Here is a 19,438-nt window from a genome sequence, read left to right on the forward strand (position 1 = left end):
GTAATAGCCTTTATTTTAAAGTCTATTTTGTCTGATATGAGAATTGCTACTCCAGCTTTCTTTTGGTTTCCATTTGCATGGAATATCTTTTTCCATCCCCTCACTTTCAGTCTGTAAGTGTCTCTAGGTCTGAAGTGGGTCTCTTTTAGACAGTATATATATGGGTCTCGTTTTTGTATCCATTCAGCCAGCCTGTGTCTTTTGGTGGGAGCATTTAATCCATTTACATTCAAGGTAATTATCGATATGTATGTTCCTTTTCCCATTTTCTTAAATGTTTTGGGTTTGTTATTGTAGGTGTTTTCCTTCTCTTGTGTTTCTTGCCTAGAGAAGTTCCTTTAGCATTTGTTGTAAAGCTGGTTTGGTGGTGCTGAACTCTCTCAGCTTTTGCTTGTCTGTAAAGGTTTTAATTTCTCCATCAAATCTGAATGAGATCCTTGCTAGGTAGAGTAATCTTGGTTGTAGGTTTTTCTCCTTCATGACTTTAAGTATATCCTGCCACTCCCTTCTGGCTTGCACAGTTTCTGCTGAAAGATCAGCTGTTAACCTTATGGGGATTCCCTTGTATGTTATTTGTTGTTTTTCCCTTGCTGCTTTTAATATGTTATCTTTATATTTAATTTTTGATAGTTTGATTAATATGTGTCTTGGCGTGTTTCTCCTTGGATTTTTCCTGTATGGGACTCTCTGTGCTTCCAGGACTTGATTAACTATTTCCTTTCCCATATTAGGGAAGTTTTCAACTATAATCTCTTCAAATATTTTCTCAGTCCCTTTCTTTTTCTCTTCTTCTTCTGGGACCCCTATAATTCGAATGTTGGTGCGTTTAATGTTGTCCCAGAGGTCTCTGAGACTGTCCTCCATTCTTTTCATTCTTTTTTCTTTATTCTGTTCCGCAGCAGTGAATTCCACCATTCTGTCTTCCAGGTCACTTATCCGTTCTTCTGCCTCAGTTATTCTGCTATTGATCCCGTCTAGAGTATTTTTAATTTCATTTATTGTGTTTTTCATCATTGCTTGGTTCCTCCTTAGTTCTTCTACATCCTTGTTAAATGTTTCTTGCATTTTGTCTATTCTATTTCCAAGATTTTGGATCATCTTTACTATCATTATTCTGAATTCTTTTTCAGGTAGACTGCCTATTTCCTCTTCATTTGTTACATCTGGTGTGTTTTGACCCTGCTCCTTCACCTGCTGTGTGGTTTTTTGTCTTCTCATTTTGCTTATCTTACTGTGTTTGGGGTCTCCTTTTCACAGGCTGCAGGTTCGTAGTTCCCGTTGTTTTTGGTATCTGTCCCCAGTGGCTAAGGTTGGTTCAGTGGGTTGTGTAGGCTTCCTGGTGGAGGGGACTAGTGCCTGTGTTCTGGTGGATGAGGTTGGATCTTGTCTTTCTGGTGGGCACGTCCACGTCTGGTGGTGTGTTTTGGGGTGTCTGTGGCCTTATTATGTTTTTAGGCAGCCTCTCTGCTAATGGATGGGGCTGTGTTCCTGTCTTGCTTGTTGTTTGGCATAGGGTGTCCAGCACTGTAGCTTGCTGGTCGTTGAGTGAAGCTGGGTCTTGATGTTGAGATGGAGATCTCTGAGAGATTTTTGCCATTTGGTATTACGTGGAGCTGGGAGGTCTCTTGTGGACCAGTGTCCTGAAGTTGGCTCTCCCACCTCAGAGGCACAGCCCTGATGCCTGGCTGGAGCACCAAGAGCCTTTCATCCACATGGCTCAGAATAAAAGGGTGAAAAAAATAGAAAGAAAGAAAGAAAGAGGATAAAATAAAATAAAATAAAGCTATTATAATAAAAAATAAGAAAAAAAATTTTTAAGAATAAATGTATTCAGAAAAAAATTTTTTTTTAATTTTTAAAAATAGATTTATTAATTTTTTATAGTAAAAAATAAGAAAAAAATTATTAAGAAAAAATTTAGGGCTTCCCTGGTGGCGCAGTGGTTGAGAGTCCGCCTGCCAATGCAGGGGACACGGGTTCGGGCCCTGGTCTGGGAAGATCCCACATGCCGTGGAGCGACTGGGCCCATGAGCCATGGTTGCTGAGCCTGCGCGTCTGGAGCCTGTGCTCTGCAACAAGAGAGGCCGCGGCAGTGAGAGGCCCGCGCACCGCGATGAAGAGTGGCCCCCGCTTGCCGCAACTGGAGAAGGCCCTCGCACAGAAACGAAGACCCAACACAGCCATAAATAAATAAATAAAATGTTAAAAAAAAAAAAAAAAACTTAAAAAAAAAAAAAGAAAAAATTTAGTAAGAAAAAAAAAATTTTTTGGGCTTCCCTGGTGGCGCAGTGGTTGAGAATCTGCCTGCCAGTGCAGGGGACACGTGTTCGAGCCCTGGTCTGGGAGGCTCCCACATGCCGCGGAGCAACTGGCCCCGTGAGCCACAATTGCTGAGCCTGTGCATCTGGAGCCTGTGCTCCGCAACAAGAGAGGCCGCGATAGTGAGAGGCCCGCGCACCGCGATGAAGAGTGGCCCCCACTTGCCACAACTGGAGAAAGCCCTCGCACAGAAACGAGGACCCAACACAGCCATAAATAAATAAATAAATAAATAAAATTAAAAAAAAAAATTTTAATAAAAAAAAGAAAAAAAAATTTTTTAATTTTTTAAAATAAAAAATATGAAAAAACTTATTAAAAAATTTTTTTTAATTTCTAAAAATAGGAAGTAAGGAAAAAATTATTAAGAAAACATTTATTAGGAAAAAAAAATTTTTAAGTAAAAAAAAAAAAAAAAAAAAAACACGGATGGACCTAACCCTAGGACTAATGGTGAAAGCAAACCTATACAGACAAAATCTCACCCAGAAGCATACACATATACACTCACAAAAAAAGGAAAAGGGGAAAAATTAATATATCCTGCTCCCAAAGTCCACCTCTTGAATTTGGGATGATTTGTTGTCTATTCAGGTATTCAACAGATGCAGGCACATCACGTTGTTTGTGGAGCTTTAATCTGCTGCTTCTGAGGCTGCTGGGAGAGATTTCCCTTTCTCTTCTTTGTTCGTACAGCTCCTGGGGTTCAGCTTTGGATTTGGACCCGCCTCTGCACGTAGGTCGCCTGAGGGCGTCTGTTCCCCACCCAGACAGACCGGGGTTAAAGGAGCAGCTGCTTCAGGGGCTCTGGCTCACTCAGGCCGGGGAGAGGGAGGGGTACAGAGGAGGCGGGGCAAGCCTGCGGCGGCAGAAGCCGGTGTGACGTTGCAGCAGCCTGAGGCGCGCAGTGCGTTCTCCCGGGGAAGTTGTCCCTGGATCACGGGACCCTGGCAGTGGCGAGCTGCACAGGCTCCCGGGAGGGGCGGTGTGGAGAGTGACCCGTGCTCGCACACAGGCTTCTTGGTGGCGGCAGCAGCAACCTTAGCGTCTCCTGCCCGTCTCTCGGGTCCGCGCTGATAACCGCGGCTCGCGCCCGTCTCTGGGGTCCGTGCTGATAGCCGCGGCTCGCGCCCGTCTCTGGAGTTCGTTTAGGCGGCGCTCTGAATCCCCTCTCCTTGCGCGCCGCGAAACAAAGAGGCAAGAAAAAGTCTCTTGCCTCTTTGGCAGCTGCAGACTTTTTCCCGGACTCCCTCCCGGCTAGCACCGAAGCCCAAGCCTCAGCTCCCAGCCCCGCCCACCCTGGCGGGTGAGCAGACAAGCCTCTCTGGCTGGTGAGCACTGCTCGGCGCCGAGCCTCTGTGCGGGAATCTCTCCGTTTTTCCCTCTGCGCCCCTGTTGCTGTGGGATCCGCGCTGATAGCCGCGGCTCGCGCCCGCCTCTGGAGTTCGTTTAGGCGGCGCTCTGAATCCCCTCTCCTTGCGCGCCGCGAAACAAAGAGGCAAGAAAAAGTCTCTTGCCTCTTCGGCAGCTGCAGACTTTTTCCCGGACTCCCTCTCGGCTAGCACCAAAGCCCGAGCCTCAGCTCCCAGTCCCCGCCCGCCCCGGCGGGTGAGCGGACAAGCCTCTCGGGCTGGTGAGTGCTACTCAGCACCGATCCTCCGTGCGGGAATCTCTCCACTTTGCCCTCCGCACCCCTGTGGCTGCGCTCTCCTCCGTGGCTCCGAAGCTTCCCCCCTCTGCCACCCGCAGTCTCCGCCCGCGAAGGGGCTTCCTAGTGTGTGGAAACCTTTCCTCCTTCACAGCTCCCTCCCACTGGTGCAGGTCCCATCCCTATTCTTTTGTCTCTGTTATTTCTTTTTTCTTTTGCCCTACCCAAGTACGTGGGGAGTTTCTGGCCTTTTGGGAGGTCTGACGTCTTCTGCCAGCGTTCAGTGTGTGTTCTGTAGGAGCAGTTCCACGTGTAGATGTATTTCTACTGTATCTGTGGGAAGGAAGGTGATCTCCGCATCTTACTCTTCCGCCATCTTGCCCCTCACCCCCGGGGGCCACTCTTCATCGGGGTGCGCGGGCCTCTCACTATCGCGTCCTCTCTTGTGGCGGAGCACAGGCTCCAGACACGCAGGCTCAGTAATTGTGGCTCACGGGCCTAGTTGCGCCGCGGCATGTGGGATCTTCCCAGACCAGATCTCGAACCCGTGTCCCCTGCATTGGCAGGCAGATTCCCAACCACTGCGCCACCAGGGAAGCCCCATGACTATTGACTTTTAAAGAACTGGACCTAACCCTGGGAACAAACAATACTGAGTTCTTCACATTAATTACTGGGAAGTTGATTCGTAGGGAAAACTGAAGCTGAAAATAGAAGCTCAGAGGTGCCCTGGTCCCTGATGAATAGGCAGGACAGGTGAGACGGGTATTGCTGTTTCCATTTTAAAAATAAAGAAGGGAGGCTTGAAGAGGTTAAGCAGCTTGCCCAAGGCCTCACAGCGAACAGCTAGCAAGACCAGGACAGGAGGCCCCTGCCACCTCCACTGCCCCCACTCTGTGCCGACTGAGGGCCCTGACATTCCGAGCAGGCTCAGGATGGAGATTGTGGAACCCATTCAGAGTCATGTCCATTACTCTTATGGTCCTGGCAGGTTTTAAAAAAATCTAGCAGGGCATCCTCACCCCCACCAACCCATCTCCTCCCTCACCCTCTCACATCACCCCTTGTGGGGTCTGGCTCCAGATGCACCAGCTGAATCGCTGTCAGCAACCAGAGAAAAGTGAGCAAGAGGCAGGCAGTGGTCAGGTGAGGGAGCGTAATTTCAGCGGCTGGGCCCTGACGTCCAGGAGAAAGAAAGGGGACCCTGACAGCCCCCCTTGGGGACAGCCCCAGGAGAGGGGCCTTTCCTTACTGCTGCCTGTGCCTCCACCGCACCACCTCAACCTGGGAGTCGGATGAACCTGGACTCCAGTTCTGTTTCCACCACCTACAAGGCATGCAACTTAGGCAGTTTGTTTAACCCAAGACTCAGTTTTCTAATAAGTGAGGTGGGCCTAATCCCTCGCCTGCAAGGCTGATGTAAGGATTAGGTGAGGTGACATAGGGAAAGTGCCTGGCGTGCAGTAGGTGCAGCATAAACGGCCACTATCATTATCGTTCCTGCTGCTTCATTCCCTTGAACAAGCTCAGTCAACTGCCCGGCTCAGAGGAAGGTGGTGCCAGGCAGGAGGCCTCAGTCCCCATCGCTTCTCCACCCATCCCTGGGGAGCAGATCCAAGGAGGCGATCTCACTTCTGCCCCCAAGCACACCCAGCGGGGGAGAATTAGATTAAGATGCTGTTTCAGACATCCAGTTGACAGTCAGCTCTTTGCCTGTAAAGGATAGGAGAGAGGATGCAGGTATTATTCTGTGGAGTCTTGCTGACTCAAAGGGGCCATAGTCTGAGGCATGTCAGGAGCCAGGGGAGCCTGGCCTGTTCCCGGAGGGTCCACTTTGGCTTGGGTGCCTGAGAGAAACTGACCAGGGCTGGGGCCTTGGCCTGGCCTCCATGACCGTCTGCCCATGTTCCTCTCCCTGTGAGGACTGTGAACCCTGGCCCCATCGGGTGTACAGGGAAGGCAGAACCCTAAGCTCTCAGACCTCCCAGTGCTGGTTGTACCTGTTCGCCACGGGGCTGACAAGATTCGGGGTAAGCGGTGAAGAGAGACTCCTCCCACCACCCATGGGAACAGGTAACAACTGCTGGGCGCTGGCCAGCTCCTAGGAGCAGTGGAGTCAGAGAAACCAAAGCCTCACCTGCCCTCTGGTTGCTTCCCGCCTCCTGAATCCTGCTCTGGTCCCAGCTCCATCTCCTGGGACTGAGCCCTGAACCCCCTGTCCCTCCTTTCCTCAGAAAGATCCCTTATGACATGTCACCACCACGGGCCACGGAGGACGCACTGCAGCTGGCCGCCTCCACTAACTGTGAGATAGAGCCCAGGGTTAAGCCGGCCCTTTGGGTGCCTCTATTTCCTGGTGGAACAAATGGATCCCTAACCTCCCTTCCTCCCCAGGGAGCTGTGCAGATCAAATGAGATAAGGGGTGTGAGAGCACTCAGAAAGTGCTAAAACCCTCTCTGGGCATCGGCATCTGTTGCGATTGTGCCGTGGATCTCATCCCGCGCACCAGCCCTGGTGGGGCTTCCCGTCAGTCTGCACTCAGCTGTGAATGCAAATGAGCATCAGATTGCTTCTTGAAAACAGATCTGGTTTGGGAAAAAGAGGAGAAATTGGGTCTGAGACCCTACAAAATCCAAGGGGAGAGAGGTTGGGCTGGCAGGGAGGGACCACCAAGAGAAGATACAAAGGAAAGGAGAGAGGTGTGGGGAGCCAGTTGCGTTTCAGCTGCCGTGCATTTTGCTCCGGGCCCTGGAGACCAGGAGGCTGTAGCTCAGGCCAACTGCATGCTTCCACCCAGGCTGCATCACTTCCCACCCCCTACCACCTGGCTCTCAGCCACTGAGAAGGCCACTGTTTCTTTCCTTGTGTCAGGAGGCAGGGGACACATGTGGGGACAGGTGTACCATCTGGCAGGGGGGAGCAGATTCCAGAGAAGCAGGGGATTAAATGCTCTGTCCCCAAGGGGCCCTACCAGCCTGGGGAACAGCTTTCCCTTATTCCTTCCCTCTCTCCCTCTCTCTCGTGCATGACTGCAAAGGAATCCTTCAGCCTCTAGAACAGAGTGCCCATGCCAAAGCTCCCTGAGGAGAACCTCCAAACTCTGTCCTTTGAGCCACGACTGTCCCTTGATTATACCTCTATTGCGGCATCTATTCTGCCGTATTAAGACGATCCTGTTTCCTTTGTCCTCAACCAAACCATGGGCCCCAGGAGGGCAGAGAATGTCGCCCAATGCCTAATGGAGAGCTTAACACAACATAAATGCTCTGTAAATACTGAAGGACCGTGTGGCACCCAGGCACAGCCCATGGTCAGAATCCTCTGTGTTGTTCTGCTTTCAACTCAGCTGTTTCTCCGATAGATGCCCCCAGATTCTCAGAACCAAGGTGGCTCCTTTTAGGCATCCACACAGGGTGGCAGAGATACAACCTTGATTCTCTTTCCCCAGGTTTACGCACCAAAGGGCTCCTGTCCCTCGGTCCACCATTGGGGAACTCTTTTCTGAAGAGTGATGGGTTTGCACCTGATGGTAGTAACTCTCCAGGCTGATAGTAACTACCAGGGTCACAGAGGCCCTCTGGGCCTCACCCTGGGTGGTCCAAGCCCTATGGGTATGCCCTGTCCTTCAACGTCTTCAGGAAGGAGGATGGTTCCAGCAGTTCCCTTGGTGATTCGTCCCCACAGCCGATGATAATCTGATATCACATCCCTTGCTGTGCGGGGCTCTGCACCCCGTGGGCTGACCAGTGTGCTTAGAGGGGACGGAGTTGGGTTGGGGAGAGAACCACTCCGAACTCTGCACCCCTGCTGAGCCCTTCCCACGTACGTCAACCCCACAGACTGAGGCCAAGGGGGGCACTGGAGATGTGAGGCCCCGGGGTCAGAGGAGACAAGAACACAGTATGAGTCACCTTTCATGAAGAGTGTTTCTTCAGTAAATGACTTCATCGGACAGTTATATTCATTAGAGGTATAATTACAAGACATAAGATCAAGCGGAGAAGAATGCCAAGCGTGCGGGGGGAATCCAGTGCGAAGCGGTCCCCTGGTCCTGGGGAGAAGGCAGTGGAGGCGGGCGGGAGAAGGGCATCCTCTGTCGGAGGCTCTTCACCACCACACTCCTTTGCCGACGCAGCCACCCTCAGATCCCAGCGCTCGGAGCAGAGGGGGTGGGGAGCCTCAGGCATAAATAAAGCGCAATCATAATAAACAAACACTAATTAAAGTGTCACTGAGTGTCCCATTAAACTCTGAGTCAGCCCTGACAAAGCTGCCTGACACGGTGGACACTCTCCAGGAGAAGCTCCCTTGCCTTCTCCAGCTTCCCGGGACAATGTCCATCCCCTCCCCATCCTCCCCCACACACCAGGTCCTAGGGCAAGTGCCTGCCTTCGCCTGGTGCAGAGTGAAGTGGCCCCTGACCCCAGAAGTTTGCACTTTCAGGGCCTCCATAGGTCAGGGCCTCCATAGACTCAGAGATATTAGAACCAATTTCTCCTTGGCTATAACGCAGTCCCCAGGCTAACCTCCATCTCTCCTCCCCCTGAGTCAGTCTAGTTCCTTCCACTAGTTCCTTTCTTAGTCCCTAGGCAGAGTTTGATTCTATTTCTTCATGGCCCCAGGGCCTGACACTTAAAGAGATTCCCCAAGACGTGAGGTCACATTTACCAGTGGTTCTCATAAGAATCACCTGGAGAGCTTGTTAGAACCATTTCTCAGGCCCCGCCCCATCCCAGAGGTTCTAACCCAGTGGACTCTGGATTTTTATGCCCCTTAAGCTCACAGGTAATGCCAAGGATGTTGGTTTGAGAACTCCGGCCACCTCTTCATGGAGGACATTCTTTTGGCCAAGGAGTGACAGGCTGGATGGCTTACAGACGTCATGTATTCCAGCTCTGTGGCCTTCTCGGTCCTTCCCAAGTTAACCCAAAACTGCCTTTCTAGATTTATACCCATCACTCTTCACCCTCATGCAACGTTTTCTGAAGAAACTCTGCTTTCCTATGTTTGCTCATGTGGTTCTTTCCACCTGGGACGCTTTTCATCTGTGTAAATATTAATCACCCTTGAAGACCCAGACCCAGGCCACATCCCTTGCAAAGCCTTCCTGGGACTCCCATCTAGAGCAGTGCTCTCCCGTGATAACAAAGCGCCATCCACACAGCTACGCATGTAATTTTAACTTTTCCAGCAGCCATATTTTAAAAAGTAAGACGAGACAGTTGAAATTCATAGTAGATTTTATTTAAATCAATATTTACTAAATTTTTATCTTTTCAACATGTGTCAATAAAAAATTATTACTGTGCTATTTTACATTCTTGTTTCCCGTGCTCAACCGTCAACATCCGGTGTCCTTAGAGCACATCTCTAAGGAATAGAATTCGAACTAACCCCACTCCAGATGCTGGTGACCACACGGGCCCACACATTGGACGGCGCAGACGTAGAAGTAGTATTTTCTTTGCTCTGAATTCCCTCAGCCCTCTTTCAATACCTCTCTTATAACACACATCACTTTTCTTGTTTTTATTGCTAGTCTGTTTGCAACTTGAAGGTGATGGCTGTGTTTTAATGCTGCTGTTGATCTTATTCCCCTAAAGTGCCCAGCACTGGCCTTTCTGTAGGACATGATCTATGAATATGGGTTGATGAATGAATACAGAGACACATGATTATGGGAAAGACAGAGCACCCATGGAGACACCTGACTTTGAGGGCCTCCCTCCAGTCCCTGTGGCATTTCTTTCCTCTGGTTTGCATATGGCTATTAGATCTTTGAGAAGAGAATAATTCAAATTTTAGGAACCACCCCCCTTATAAGTTTCCTGTTTCACTTTGCTCTTCAACTCAGTGTATTAAAAAAAAATTCCCACCAGGAGGGCCCAGGAAACAGGAAAAATAGTTGTGCTGTTGGTTTCACGTTTGGAGAAGAAAAGGCTTCTCACTATCTCTGCGGCACTTGGCGTGAAAGTGGGCTTTGTTGCTGGAGACACTGCTCCCATTCAGGGCCCCCTTCCCCAGCTGCTGAGAGCCGGGCTGTGTTTTGACAGACGGGCCGAATGCAATGCAGACAGTTGTTTTAATTTCCAGCCAGATGCAGACATCACTCACATGGAGCCCGAAACCCAGGAAAGGGAGGCCGGGCACTGGGCTGCGGCTCTCAGGCCTCCGAGGGCGGGTTGGAGGGGGGCTGGCGGAAGCCCCCCAGGTGGCTAGGGTCACAGATATCCTGAAGGGCTGAGAGTCCCAGGCCCGGGAGAGGCATGCTGGGAGAGCGTCTGGCAGGCACCTGCCGGAAAGGTGCTTCTGGTAGGGATCACAGGACGTGAGTCAGGGGGTCAATGGTTGCTCCTTAATGCGGGGTGCTATCAGTGGCTAGTGGCGTGGCTGGATCTTTGAACTGTCCAAGTCATTCAGGACAGAAATGAACAGTCTCAGGAAGGAGTTAGGCAAACTGTGGGAAACAGAATCCTAAGTGTCAGAGTTAGAAGGACTAGGGCAGCCTTCCTCTGGGGGCAGAAATACCTTCCACAGCCTCCCAGACACGTGTCACCTTGACTGTGCTTACATATCCCACGGAAGGGAGTCCCTGCTGGAAGCCAGGTCTGTTGCACTGTTGGACAGCCTTGACTTTCTTCTGTCGAGCTTTCCTGGAACTTTTCACCCATGAGTCTTATTGCAGCCACACTGCCACCCTTCAAACAGTGGCAGATAGCTTCCACGGCCACCTTGACATTCATCTTCTTTGACCTAAATAAACATATAGGTCTATCAGCTGTACCTCAGATGCCACACCTGAGTCCCACCCCATCGTGACCACCCTCTGGAAAGTTTCTCTGGTTGAGCAACCCTCCTCTTAGAGCAGGTTGCAAAGACCTGAGCTGGGAACTCAGGTCATCTCCATCCTGACACCATGTCCATTAATGCAACCCATGATCGAATTAGCCCCTTTAGCTATGACATCACCCTGTTAGGTCATATTGGACATAGAGTCAATTCAACCCTCGGACCTATTCCGCATGAACTATTTCAAATCAGCTACTCCCCCAACCTCCATTTAGAATATCAATTTTTTCCCTGAATTGCAACATTTTATATTTATGTTTTCTGCATTTTGTATTTTTATTATTAAAGGAAAGTTAGGGATGCTTAAAGCTGATCACGTGACTCAGAGAAAAGCTTTGTAATTCAAAATGTTAAGTGTTTATGATGTGGGGAGAATGAGTGGGTGTGGGGAGCACCCAACAGAGAGAAGGAAGTCTCCTGGGGCTGGTGCCCAAGACCTTTCGTTGTCTGGCCCCTGGTTACATGCCACCAGCCTCGTCTCTCAGCCCGCCCATCCAGTATACACTCCACACTTGAGTTAGGCTGAACTTAGCCATGATTACTTTTGTTCGTGATAATCTCTCAGCTAGGAATGCCCTTCCAGGCATCTGCATTGGGCCCACTGTTACCCTGATTCACCCTTACTCGACTGGTCCCTTCCTCCAGACAGGCTGACTCCTTCCTCCAGACAGGTTGTGCTGGACGGCCCTCCTTTAAGCTGCCAAGGCCCCCAGGGCACATACCTATTGCCTGCAATGGATGTTGAGCACAATGTAGAGCAGGTCTCGGTTTGTAATTATCAACTGCTACTGGGCTGCGTGCTCTTCCGGGGGGCAGGATCTGTGCCCTGTTCGCTGCTGTTTCTCTATCACGCAGCACCGGAGCCTCTCATAGTGACATCTGGTAAACAGTTGCCGGGTGAGCAGTGTTCGACTCCATCCCGAGCCTCTCAGGAGCGTGCTGTGAAGGCATCTCCATCACAACCTTTGTCCCTCTGCTAGAGGCAGACCACTGTGCCGCTGGACCACAGGTTTTGTTTCCACTTGGGTTCACACATCCAGTAGGTGGGGGCCCTCTCTGCCCTAACAAATGAGATCCCATTCCCAGCCCAGCAGCCTCCAGCCCCAGCCAGCAACAGATACCTAAGACATACCAAATGCAAGACTTCAATCTTCTGACCCTTTGCCTGGCCTTAATGTCACACCCGCTGAGCAGGTAAGGGTGAGTAATGACCAAACAGGCCCGGCTCGTGTCCCCACAGGGCCCCACCTGGAAGCCAGGAGGAGGCCACATCCTCTGGGGGGCAGGGGCTTGATCTGTACATTCCCACTTTCCCCAGCAAGACAGGCAGCTCATCTCTGTTCCCATTTAGCCAGACTTTTCAAAGGATGGAAGATTTACTAGAGAAACTGAATGTAGGCATCAGAGAATGGGATAATTGGATCCAGGTGGTATGTTTGGTTGGCTGTAAAAAGACCATGCCATTAGATGAATATTATTTGATAGGAAAATTTTCTCCTTCTCTCAGTTTTTAAATGTTTTCTGTGCAGGCAGGATGTCTCAGCCCAAGCCCAGCTGACAGCTCTTCAGAGACGAGTTGGTGGCACTCAATAGCCTTTCAACAGAGTTAACCAATTTCAGCCTTTGCCAGGAGCAGGCCCAGCTCTCCGGAGGACTTTAGTGCAGGCAAAGAGAAACTGGAGGATTTGCTTCCACCTCCAGCAAAGGCAAGAAGCCTGGGGCCTGTTAGCTGTACCTGCCTCGTGCGGGGCAAACAGATGAGAACACTGAGGCTGCCGATTCACCCCCCCCATTGTCACCTCTTAGGGGTGGTGGCAGTGCAAGTGTGGTTAGGTGCAGTTGAGTCTGAACACACCTCTGCGAGGCATCACTCCCTGATCTAACCTGCTCTCTTTTCCCTCTCGGCCAGATCACCAGGGTCCCTGTGGAATCCTGTGAACAGTACACGACTTGTGGGGAGTGCCTGAGCTCGGGGGACCCTCACTGTGGCTGGTGTGCCCTGCACAACATGTAAGTTTGGCACATTCTGGAAAAAAGCCTGGAATGCAGAAAACCAGGTACTTTCCTGGGAGTGTTGATGAGGGATGTGACATCAGTTCGTAGGGAGAGAGGAATTTCCCTCTTCTGAGCAGTAATTCTAATCGTGGTTGGAGTGCTGAGAACAGGAAGAGGAAAAGAGGCCATGGGTGGGCCTTCTTTTCAAGTGCAGTGCCTCTGCCTCTCTGTTTTTCATTTCACCTCCAAAATCTGATCCCCCACCCCCTTCCCCCCACCCCCCGGCCAGCTGCTCTGAAGTCTGTACCTTTTCTACAGGGAAGGGTAGTGGTGTTGGAAGAGCTCACAAGGGAAGTTGTAGAATCTCCTCCTCAGTGTAGCCTGAACGAGGTGCCTCCTTCCTGGAGTTTGCACTAGAGTTGGGAAGCTTGGACTCCAGTTAGCTGCTGTGAGACCCAGGATGGTCCACTGACAACTGTGGGCCTCCATTTCCCCATTGCTAAATAGGGGTCATGCCTACCTCGCAGGTGAACTGTGAGGGTTAAATGAAATAATAAATGCTTTGGCAATAAGGAAGCTCAGGATAAGCTACACAAGTCAAAATAATTGTTATGGATGCAGAACCCTTGGGAGGACCCTTCTGGCCTCATTAATGCCTGATTCCAAGAAGTCTGCATCTCACTCCAACTGGCCTCACATCCCTATTCAGATACATCCCCTGCCATTGAATACCAGCTCAATAGAAATGCAAAATCACACTTAAACTTCCTAATTCGAAGTGTCCCAGAGGGAGAGAAGAGGGTGAAAACTCCAAAGGCAGGAGCTGGCTAGGAATTCTGTTCCCCAGTGGAGTTGGAAACTCCTTGGCTCCGTGCCAGCCGGCAAAGCATCCCCATGAAATGTGCGGGGTTTAGGGTGGAGGCGGAGGCGGAGGGCCAGAGTTCAGGGTCCTGCACAATAGCTCTTGGCTTCCAGCCTCTGCAGCAGGTGTTGGGAGGGCTATGGAGGGAGGGAGGGAAGCGGCCACCTCACAGATGCAAAATCCGGACTGGATTGGAGCCCACAGATACTGAGTTCCCTGCTTAGATTTGGAGGTAAGGGCCTCCTCCAAAAGTTTCGCCAGAAATGCTCTCACCAGACCCCAGACAGCGAGTCTCCATTTAGGTCAGACAAGTGGTAAAGAAACTGATGCTGCTCCCACTATGCCCCCGGAATGGCAAAAAGGTGGCTACAATTGGGTTCCCTTCAGTGAGGCTGGCCTGACAGCCAGAAGGCTCTCTCACCTCAAGAGGTTTTCTTTCTCCACAGAAGCTGACAGCCACTCCCAGCTTCATGCCTTGTCCTGGGCTACCTGCCCTCTCACTGTGCAGTGGGTAGATCCGGCCATACTACCCACTCCCTGCTCCTCCCGGCCAATCTAGCCACAGTGTCAAAGTCTCCCGGAGGCCCCAGACCACCCCGTCATCCTCCTGGGCCAGGTCAGCTGGGGATCCTAGAATGACTGGACCACATGAAGATAGTCTCAGTTTTCCTCTGCCGTCTGAGCGCCTTCCCTGTCATCACCTGCCAGGGCACACCTCTCCTTCCAGCAGCTCTGCTTGCCAAGAGCACATGGGGAACAAGCTTCCTCCCGGTTATACCCAGAGGTTTCTCTTCTTCTGGCCCCTCTCATCTTCACCAGCCCCTCCGGCAGTGCCCTCCCACCTGTCGCCATCCGCCTGCCTGGGTAACAGGAACGAGTGGATGGGCTACCCCAGCTGCCAGGCCCACACACTGGATTTTAATGGAGACAGAGTCCTGAGAGAAATTGCTCAAGAGCCTCTGGGTCCGGGGGGGATTTGAAACCTTCTTGTCTCTTCTGTATGCCTTGCTCTTGCAAGTGCGTTATTGTCTCAGAGGCTATTTATCTCTGTTAGGGCTGTTGCCATAAATAGTATGATAAAAAAGAGCCATTACAGTGAGTCAATGAGATAAAGGCTCCAGTCAAGAGCTCACTTTAGAGCTATCTTAAGGATTCACTTAAACCTCAATAATTCTTTTCTTTGACAGCATTCATATTTAGATCCATTATGTGCCTGGAAAGGAAGAGGGGGGAGGGACTTTGGGGGGAGCTTGGGTGGGAATCTCCGCCTGGTTGTGGAATCTTGTAGTGTCCCCAGTGGCTCTTTGGTTGGAGAAGCACCAGCCCTGGAGCGTGTTCCCATGTGACTTAAGTGGCCACCAGATGCCCCTGCGTGCAGGCGTCACAGTGCCCACCTGCTGCTGTAGGCGGAGAAGCCAAGAACCAGAGATGAAGATGTGAGGAGAAGCGGCCACACATGCCTTCTGACAGGGGCAACCCTGCCTGCGGCTCCCTGTCTGTCTCTCTCCTTCTCACCACAAACATTTATTGAAAATATACCATGGACAGGTAGAATAGCTCAATGCATGAAACATGGTCCCTGCCTTCAGAGAGCCACGAATCCAGCCACAAGATCACATGCATGCTGTCCCACACAGCTAAGAACCTGTCCAGGTTTTTAAATATCCCTGGAGGAGAATAATAATATTCAGAATCATCATCATTAATATTGTTCTTAGAAGGGCTAAGAACGGGCCATTTTCTAAACACTAACTCATTTAATGCTTACAGCAAGCCTACGAGGTAGTGTATTATCATTGACCTCGGCATTCTACAGTTGGGGGAACTGAGGCGTGGAGAGATTAAGGAACTTGTCCAAGGGGCCACAGCTAGTAGGCTGTAGATCTGGGGTTAGAACCCAAGCATCATGGCTCCAGAGTTCACATTCTTAGCCTCTTGCCTGCTACTTCTCACGTCCCCAACCTTCCCTCCCTCACTCACTGAGCTTCCCGTAAAGATGCTGTCTATCTAGAGCTATTCTTTATGTCTAAACCGCATCTCTTGTGTTGGCGGTCGATCCCACTTCTATTAGTCTGACTTTAACTGCAATAGAGACCATCTGGGAGTCACCAGGCCCTCTGGGATAAGTGAATGTTGTCATGAAAAGACGCACACAGGCCTCAGAGCAGCAAAGCCTTCTCACTTACCTTCAGGGGACTCTGGAGCCTCAAACAGATGGGTCTCAGAGGCCTGACCTCTCGTGAATCTGTGTTTGTGGCAGGTGCTCCCGCAGGGACAAGTGCCAGCGGGCCTGGGAACCTAATCGATTTGCTGCCAGCATCGGCCAGTGCATGAGCCTCGAGGTGCATCCCAGCAGCATCTCAGTGTCTGAGCACAGCCGGCTGGTGAGTAAACTCATCCGGAAGGTTGGAGGGGTGGGGTGTGGGACCCGCACAAGTGTGGGTGTGTTCCTTTAACACTTGCACAATGTAAATGGCTCACACTTTAAATGCTCCGAGGAAACCTGATATTTGTAGGAAAACTATGGTAACTCTTATTGTAAAGGGCCTAGTCGTTCGCCAAGCCCCTTGCAGATTCATTACCTATTGATCTGTTTTGTAAATCTAGATCTTGCATTTAGTAACAAACAGCTACAACATAATGCAATCCAATGCCATTCTTTGGTATACGGTGTATTTCAATAGTCCACTTGATACAGTCTCTCACAGAAACCTGGAGTTGCCTTTGTGCTTGTATATGAGAGAGAGACAGACAGACAGGCAGACACAGAGAGACTGAGACTTAATTCACAGTATGTGCTTAGAATATTAAAGAGAATACAGTGGTCCTTAACCACCTGTCGAGTTGCAACCCCAAATACTTCGTGTCCTCAGGCCCTGCACGATTATTTCATTCTGGAGGTTTTATGAGCATTCACAAATGTTAATTAGTTAATGAACCTTCCAAGACTTGTGTTCATTCATCCCCACCGGGAGGTTTTGGCTCCCATGGAGCTCAGGGAACAAACAGCAGAGTTTGTACCTAAGTCTCTCAGCCCCATGGAAACGAAACTGGGGCAGAGATTCAGCAGCAAACAAATGTATAGAAAGGCTAGGTGATAGCCATTGTGACTAAGAAATCCCTGCCAGGTGGGATGACAAAGGGAGACCTCCCTCCCTTACGACTGGCCACTTGCAGGCCACAGGGTGTTGTCACCATGAACCCCCATGGGCACTCCCCACTGAGAGTCACATTTCTCACCTATTGTTTCAAATACCACTTAGATATTATATTGTGGTCACTTAGTACAACCCCATTTCCAAGTACCCTGAATTCAGAGCAGCGTTTTGCCATTACATGATTTCTCAATCAAGAGATTCTTCTGACACTCTGTGATATTTTTACCATTCAAAGGAGAGTGTTCAAACTTGAAAGGCCTGGAAACCACTGACCTAGATCACTGGAATCCTAAGAAACAGCAGACATCATCTGAGCCATTAGTGTCCACTTCCTGCCTTCCTCTGATCCCCTAAGCTCCTTGTGAGGCGACTGCTGTACTCTAGGGGAGCTGTCGGGAGGCAGAGAGCCAGAGAGGAACAGAGAATAGAAACTCTAGGAAGCCCACCACCTTGGTAAGCAGACCCTGAGTGACAGCCAGGGTGAGGAGCCAGCTGTCTTTCGCCAACCCGGTAAACTCCTTATAAACCTCCAGGCTGGTGATAACATGTTCTCCCATGAGCCAGGGCTAAGGCTTAGTTGTGAAGGGCTCAGCTCATGACTTGCTTTCACGTTTGCATGATTTCATGTCAAAATGAGCTGGGTCTGAGATGGGTGTTGGGACCTTTCCCCCTAGCATCCCTCCCTCCCCCTCCCCCCAGTGCTTTCTGCTGCTGGACAAGACTGAAAAATTGATAGTATTAATAATAAAAACCATTGGCCCTGCACACCCCTCGCAGTGCTACTGTAATTGTTCAGTGTCAAAGCTAGAAGATCACCTGGACCAACATCCTCTCTATCGATGAGGTCAGTGGAGATGAATGAGCAAGTGGGCAATGGCAGGGCTGGGCCTGGAGCCCAGGTCTCCTGAGCCCCAAGGGCTCGTCCTACAGCATTATATCCCTTTGCTCCTCCCACAGCTCAGCCTGCTTGTGAGTGATGCTCCCGACCTGTCTGCGGGCATCTCCTGTGCCTTTGGGAACCTGACAGAGGTAGAGGGACAGGTATCTGGGAGCCAGGTCATCTGCATCTCACCAGGGCCCAAGGTTGTGCCTGTCATCCCTCTGGATCAAGGTAAGAAGTGTCTGCCATGAGAGTCACATGCTAGGGGCTGCCCTACCAGGGTGGCCGAGAGAAGAGGACCCAGGGGACCGGGTGGCAAGTACCAGCACAGACTGACTGACAGTTGCCTGACTAGGTCTCCTTATTGCCAGATACCAGTAGGGCTTATAAACTTGTTTGAGTTTGAAAGCAAACTGTCATGCCCCAAAGCAAACTTCAGGAAGAGGGAAATCCCTTGCTCCCATTTGGGTTAAGCCTGCACAGTGCATAAAGATTTTTTCCAGACTTCCCTTCCCTTCGAGGAATGTCAGTGGCTTCAGCCAGTGGTTTTCAGCGGGTTCTCTCCATAGAACTGGGGGCTTTTAGGGCTTTTGACCTGATATTTCTTTTTTCTTTTTTCTTTCTTTTTTGAATTTTATTTTATTTATTTTTTTATACAGCAGGTTCTTATTAGTTATCCATTTTATACATATTAGTGTGTATATGTCAATCCCAATCTCCCAATTCATCACACCACCCCCCTGCCCCCCTGCCACTTTCCCCCCTTGGTGTCCGTACGTTTGTTCTCTACATCTGTGTCTCAATTTCTGCCCTGCAAACCGGTTCATCTGTACCATTTTTCTAGGTTACACATATATGCGTTAATATACGATATTTGTTTTTCTCTTTCTGACTTACTTCACTCTGTATGACAGTCTCTAGATCCATCCACATCTCTACAAATGACCCAATTTTGTTCTGATATTTCTTTTTTTTAAATTTTTATTCTATATTGGTGACCTGATATTTCTGACAGTAACTGAACATATTTGACCAAGGCAGGGGGCTCTGTGGGATCTGATCCATTACCTCCTCCCTAAGAGGGGGGCTGGGGGTGTCTGGGTCTCAGTGATGGGCTGGTCATCAGCCGGATGAAAGGGAGTCTCTTGGAAGAAGATTCAAGAAGGCTCCATCTACCATCGGTGCCCCAGGGGAGCCCTGGAGTGGCTGAATGATTAACCCTCAGTCTCTCCACTGTGCCCCAGATTTGTAACCCTCTCCTTTTTTTTCCTTTTTCCAGACTGGTTTGGGCTAGAGCTGCAGCTGAGATCCAAGGAGACAGGAAAGATATTCGTCGGCACCGAGTTCAAGTTCTACAACTGCAGCGCCCACCAACTGTAAGCACACCCCTCGCAGCACTAGTAATTGTTCAGTATCAAAGCCAGAGGATCACCTAGACCAACGTCCTTCTATAGAGATGAGGTCAGGAGAAATTAGTGAGCAAGCAGGTAATGGCAGGGCCAGGCCAGAAGGAGTCTTGCCCTGGGTCTGGATATGAGTGTGGGGTTTTTCTAAGTTGCCTTAGAACAAGAATCGTATTGTATTCGCCTCACAGTCTCCCAGTTGGACCTGGAACATTGTCTGGAAGACAGTAAGCTCTCCATAACTGTTACTTTTCAGTTATATTAAACCAAATGGCTTCACTCTCCACAGCCTCTGATCTCATTCAGTCTCCCTTGCAACACAC

At 50.2% G+C, this 19,438-nt stretch overlaps 1 protein-coding gene across 3 annotated transcripts in view; it reads left to right on the forward strand.

Annotated features, from left to right (window-relative positions):
- Nucleotides 1-19,438, forward strand: part of PLXNA2 (plexin A2) — a 222,099-nt gene that overhangs the window by 128,534 nt on the left and 74,127 nt on the right. For 2 of the 3 annotated variants that reach the window (XM_036859147.1, XM_036859155.1), the window contains exons 5-8: nucleotides 12,727-12,827; nucleotides 15,935-16,058; nucleotides 17,790-17,943; nucleotides 18,992-19,088. In XM_036859147.1, coding sequence (XP_036715042.1) covers nucleotides 12,727-12,827; nucleotides 15,935-16,058; nucleotides 17,790-17,943; nucleotides 18,992-19,088 — 476 coding nt within the window. Of the gene's footprint in view, nucleotides 1-12,346; nucleotides 12,457-12,726; nucleotides 12,828-15,934; nucleotides 16,059-17,789; nucleotides 17,944-18,991; nucleotides 19,089-19,438 lie in introns of those variants that run through there. The other variant, XM_036859165.1, reaches the window with a different exon arrangement.

Source organism: Balaenoptera musculus, chromosome 1 (assembly GCF_009873245.2).
Source record: "Balaenoptera musculus isolate JJ_BM4_2016_0621 chromosome 1, mBalMus1.pri.v3, whole genome shotgun sequence".
In the NCBI taxonomy this organism is placed as follows: domain Eukaryota; kingdom Metazoa; phylum Chordata; class Mammalia; order Artiodactyla; family Balaenopteridae; genus Balaenoptera; species Balaenoptera musculus.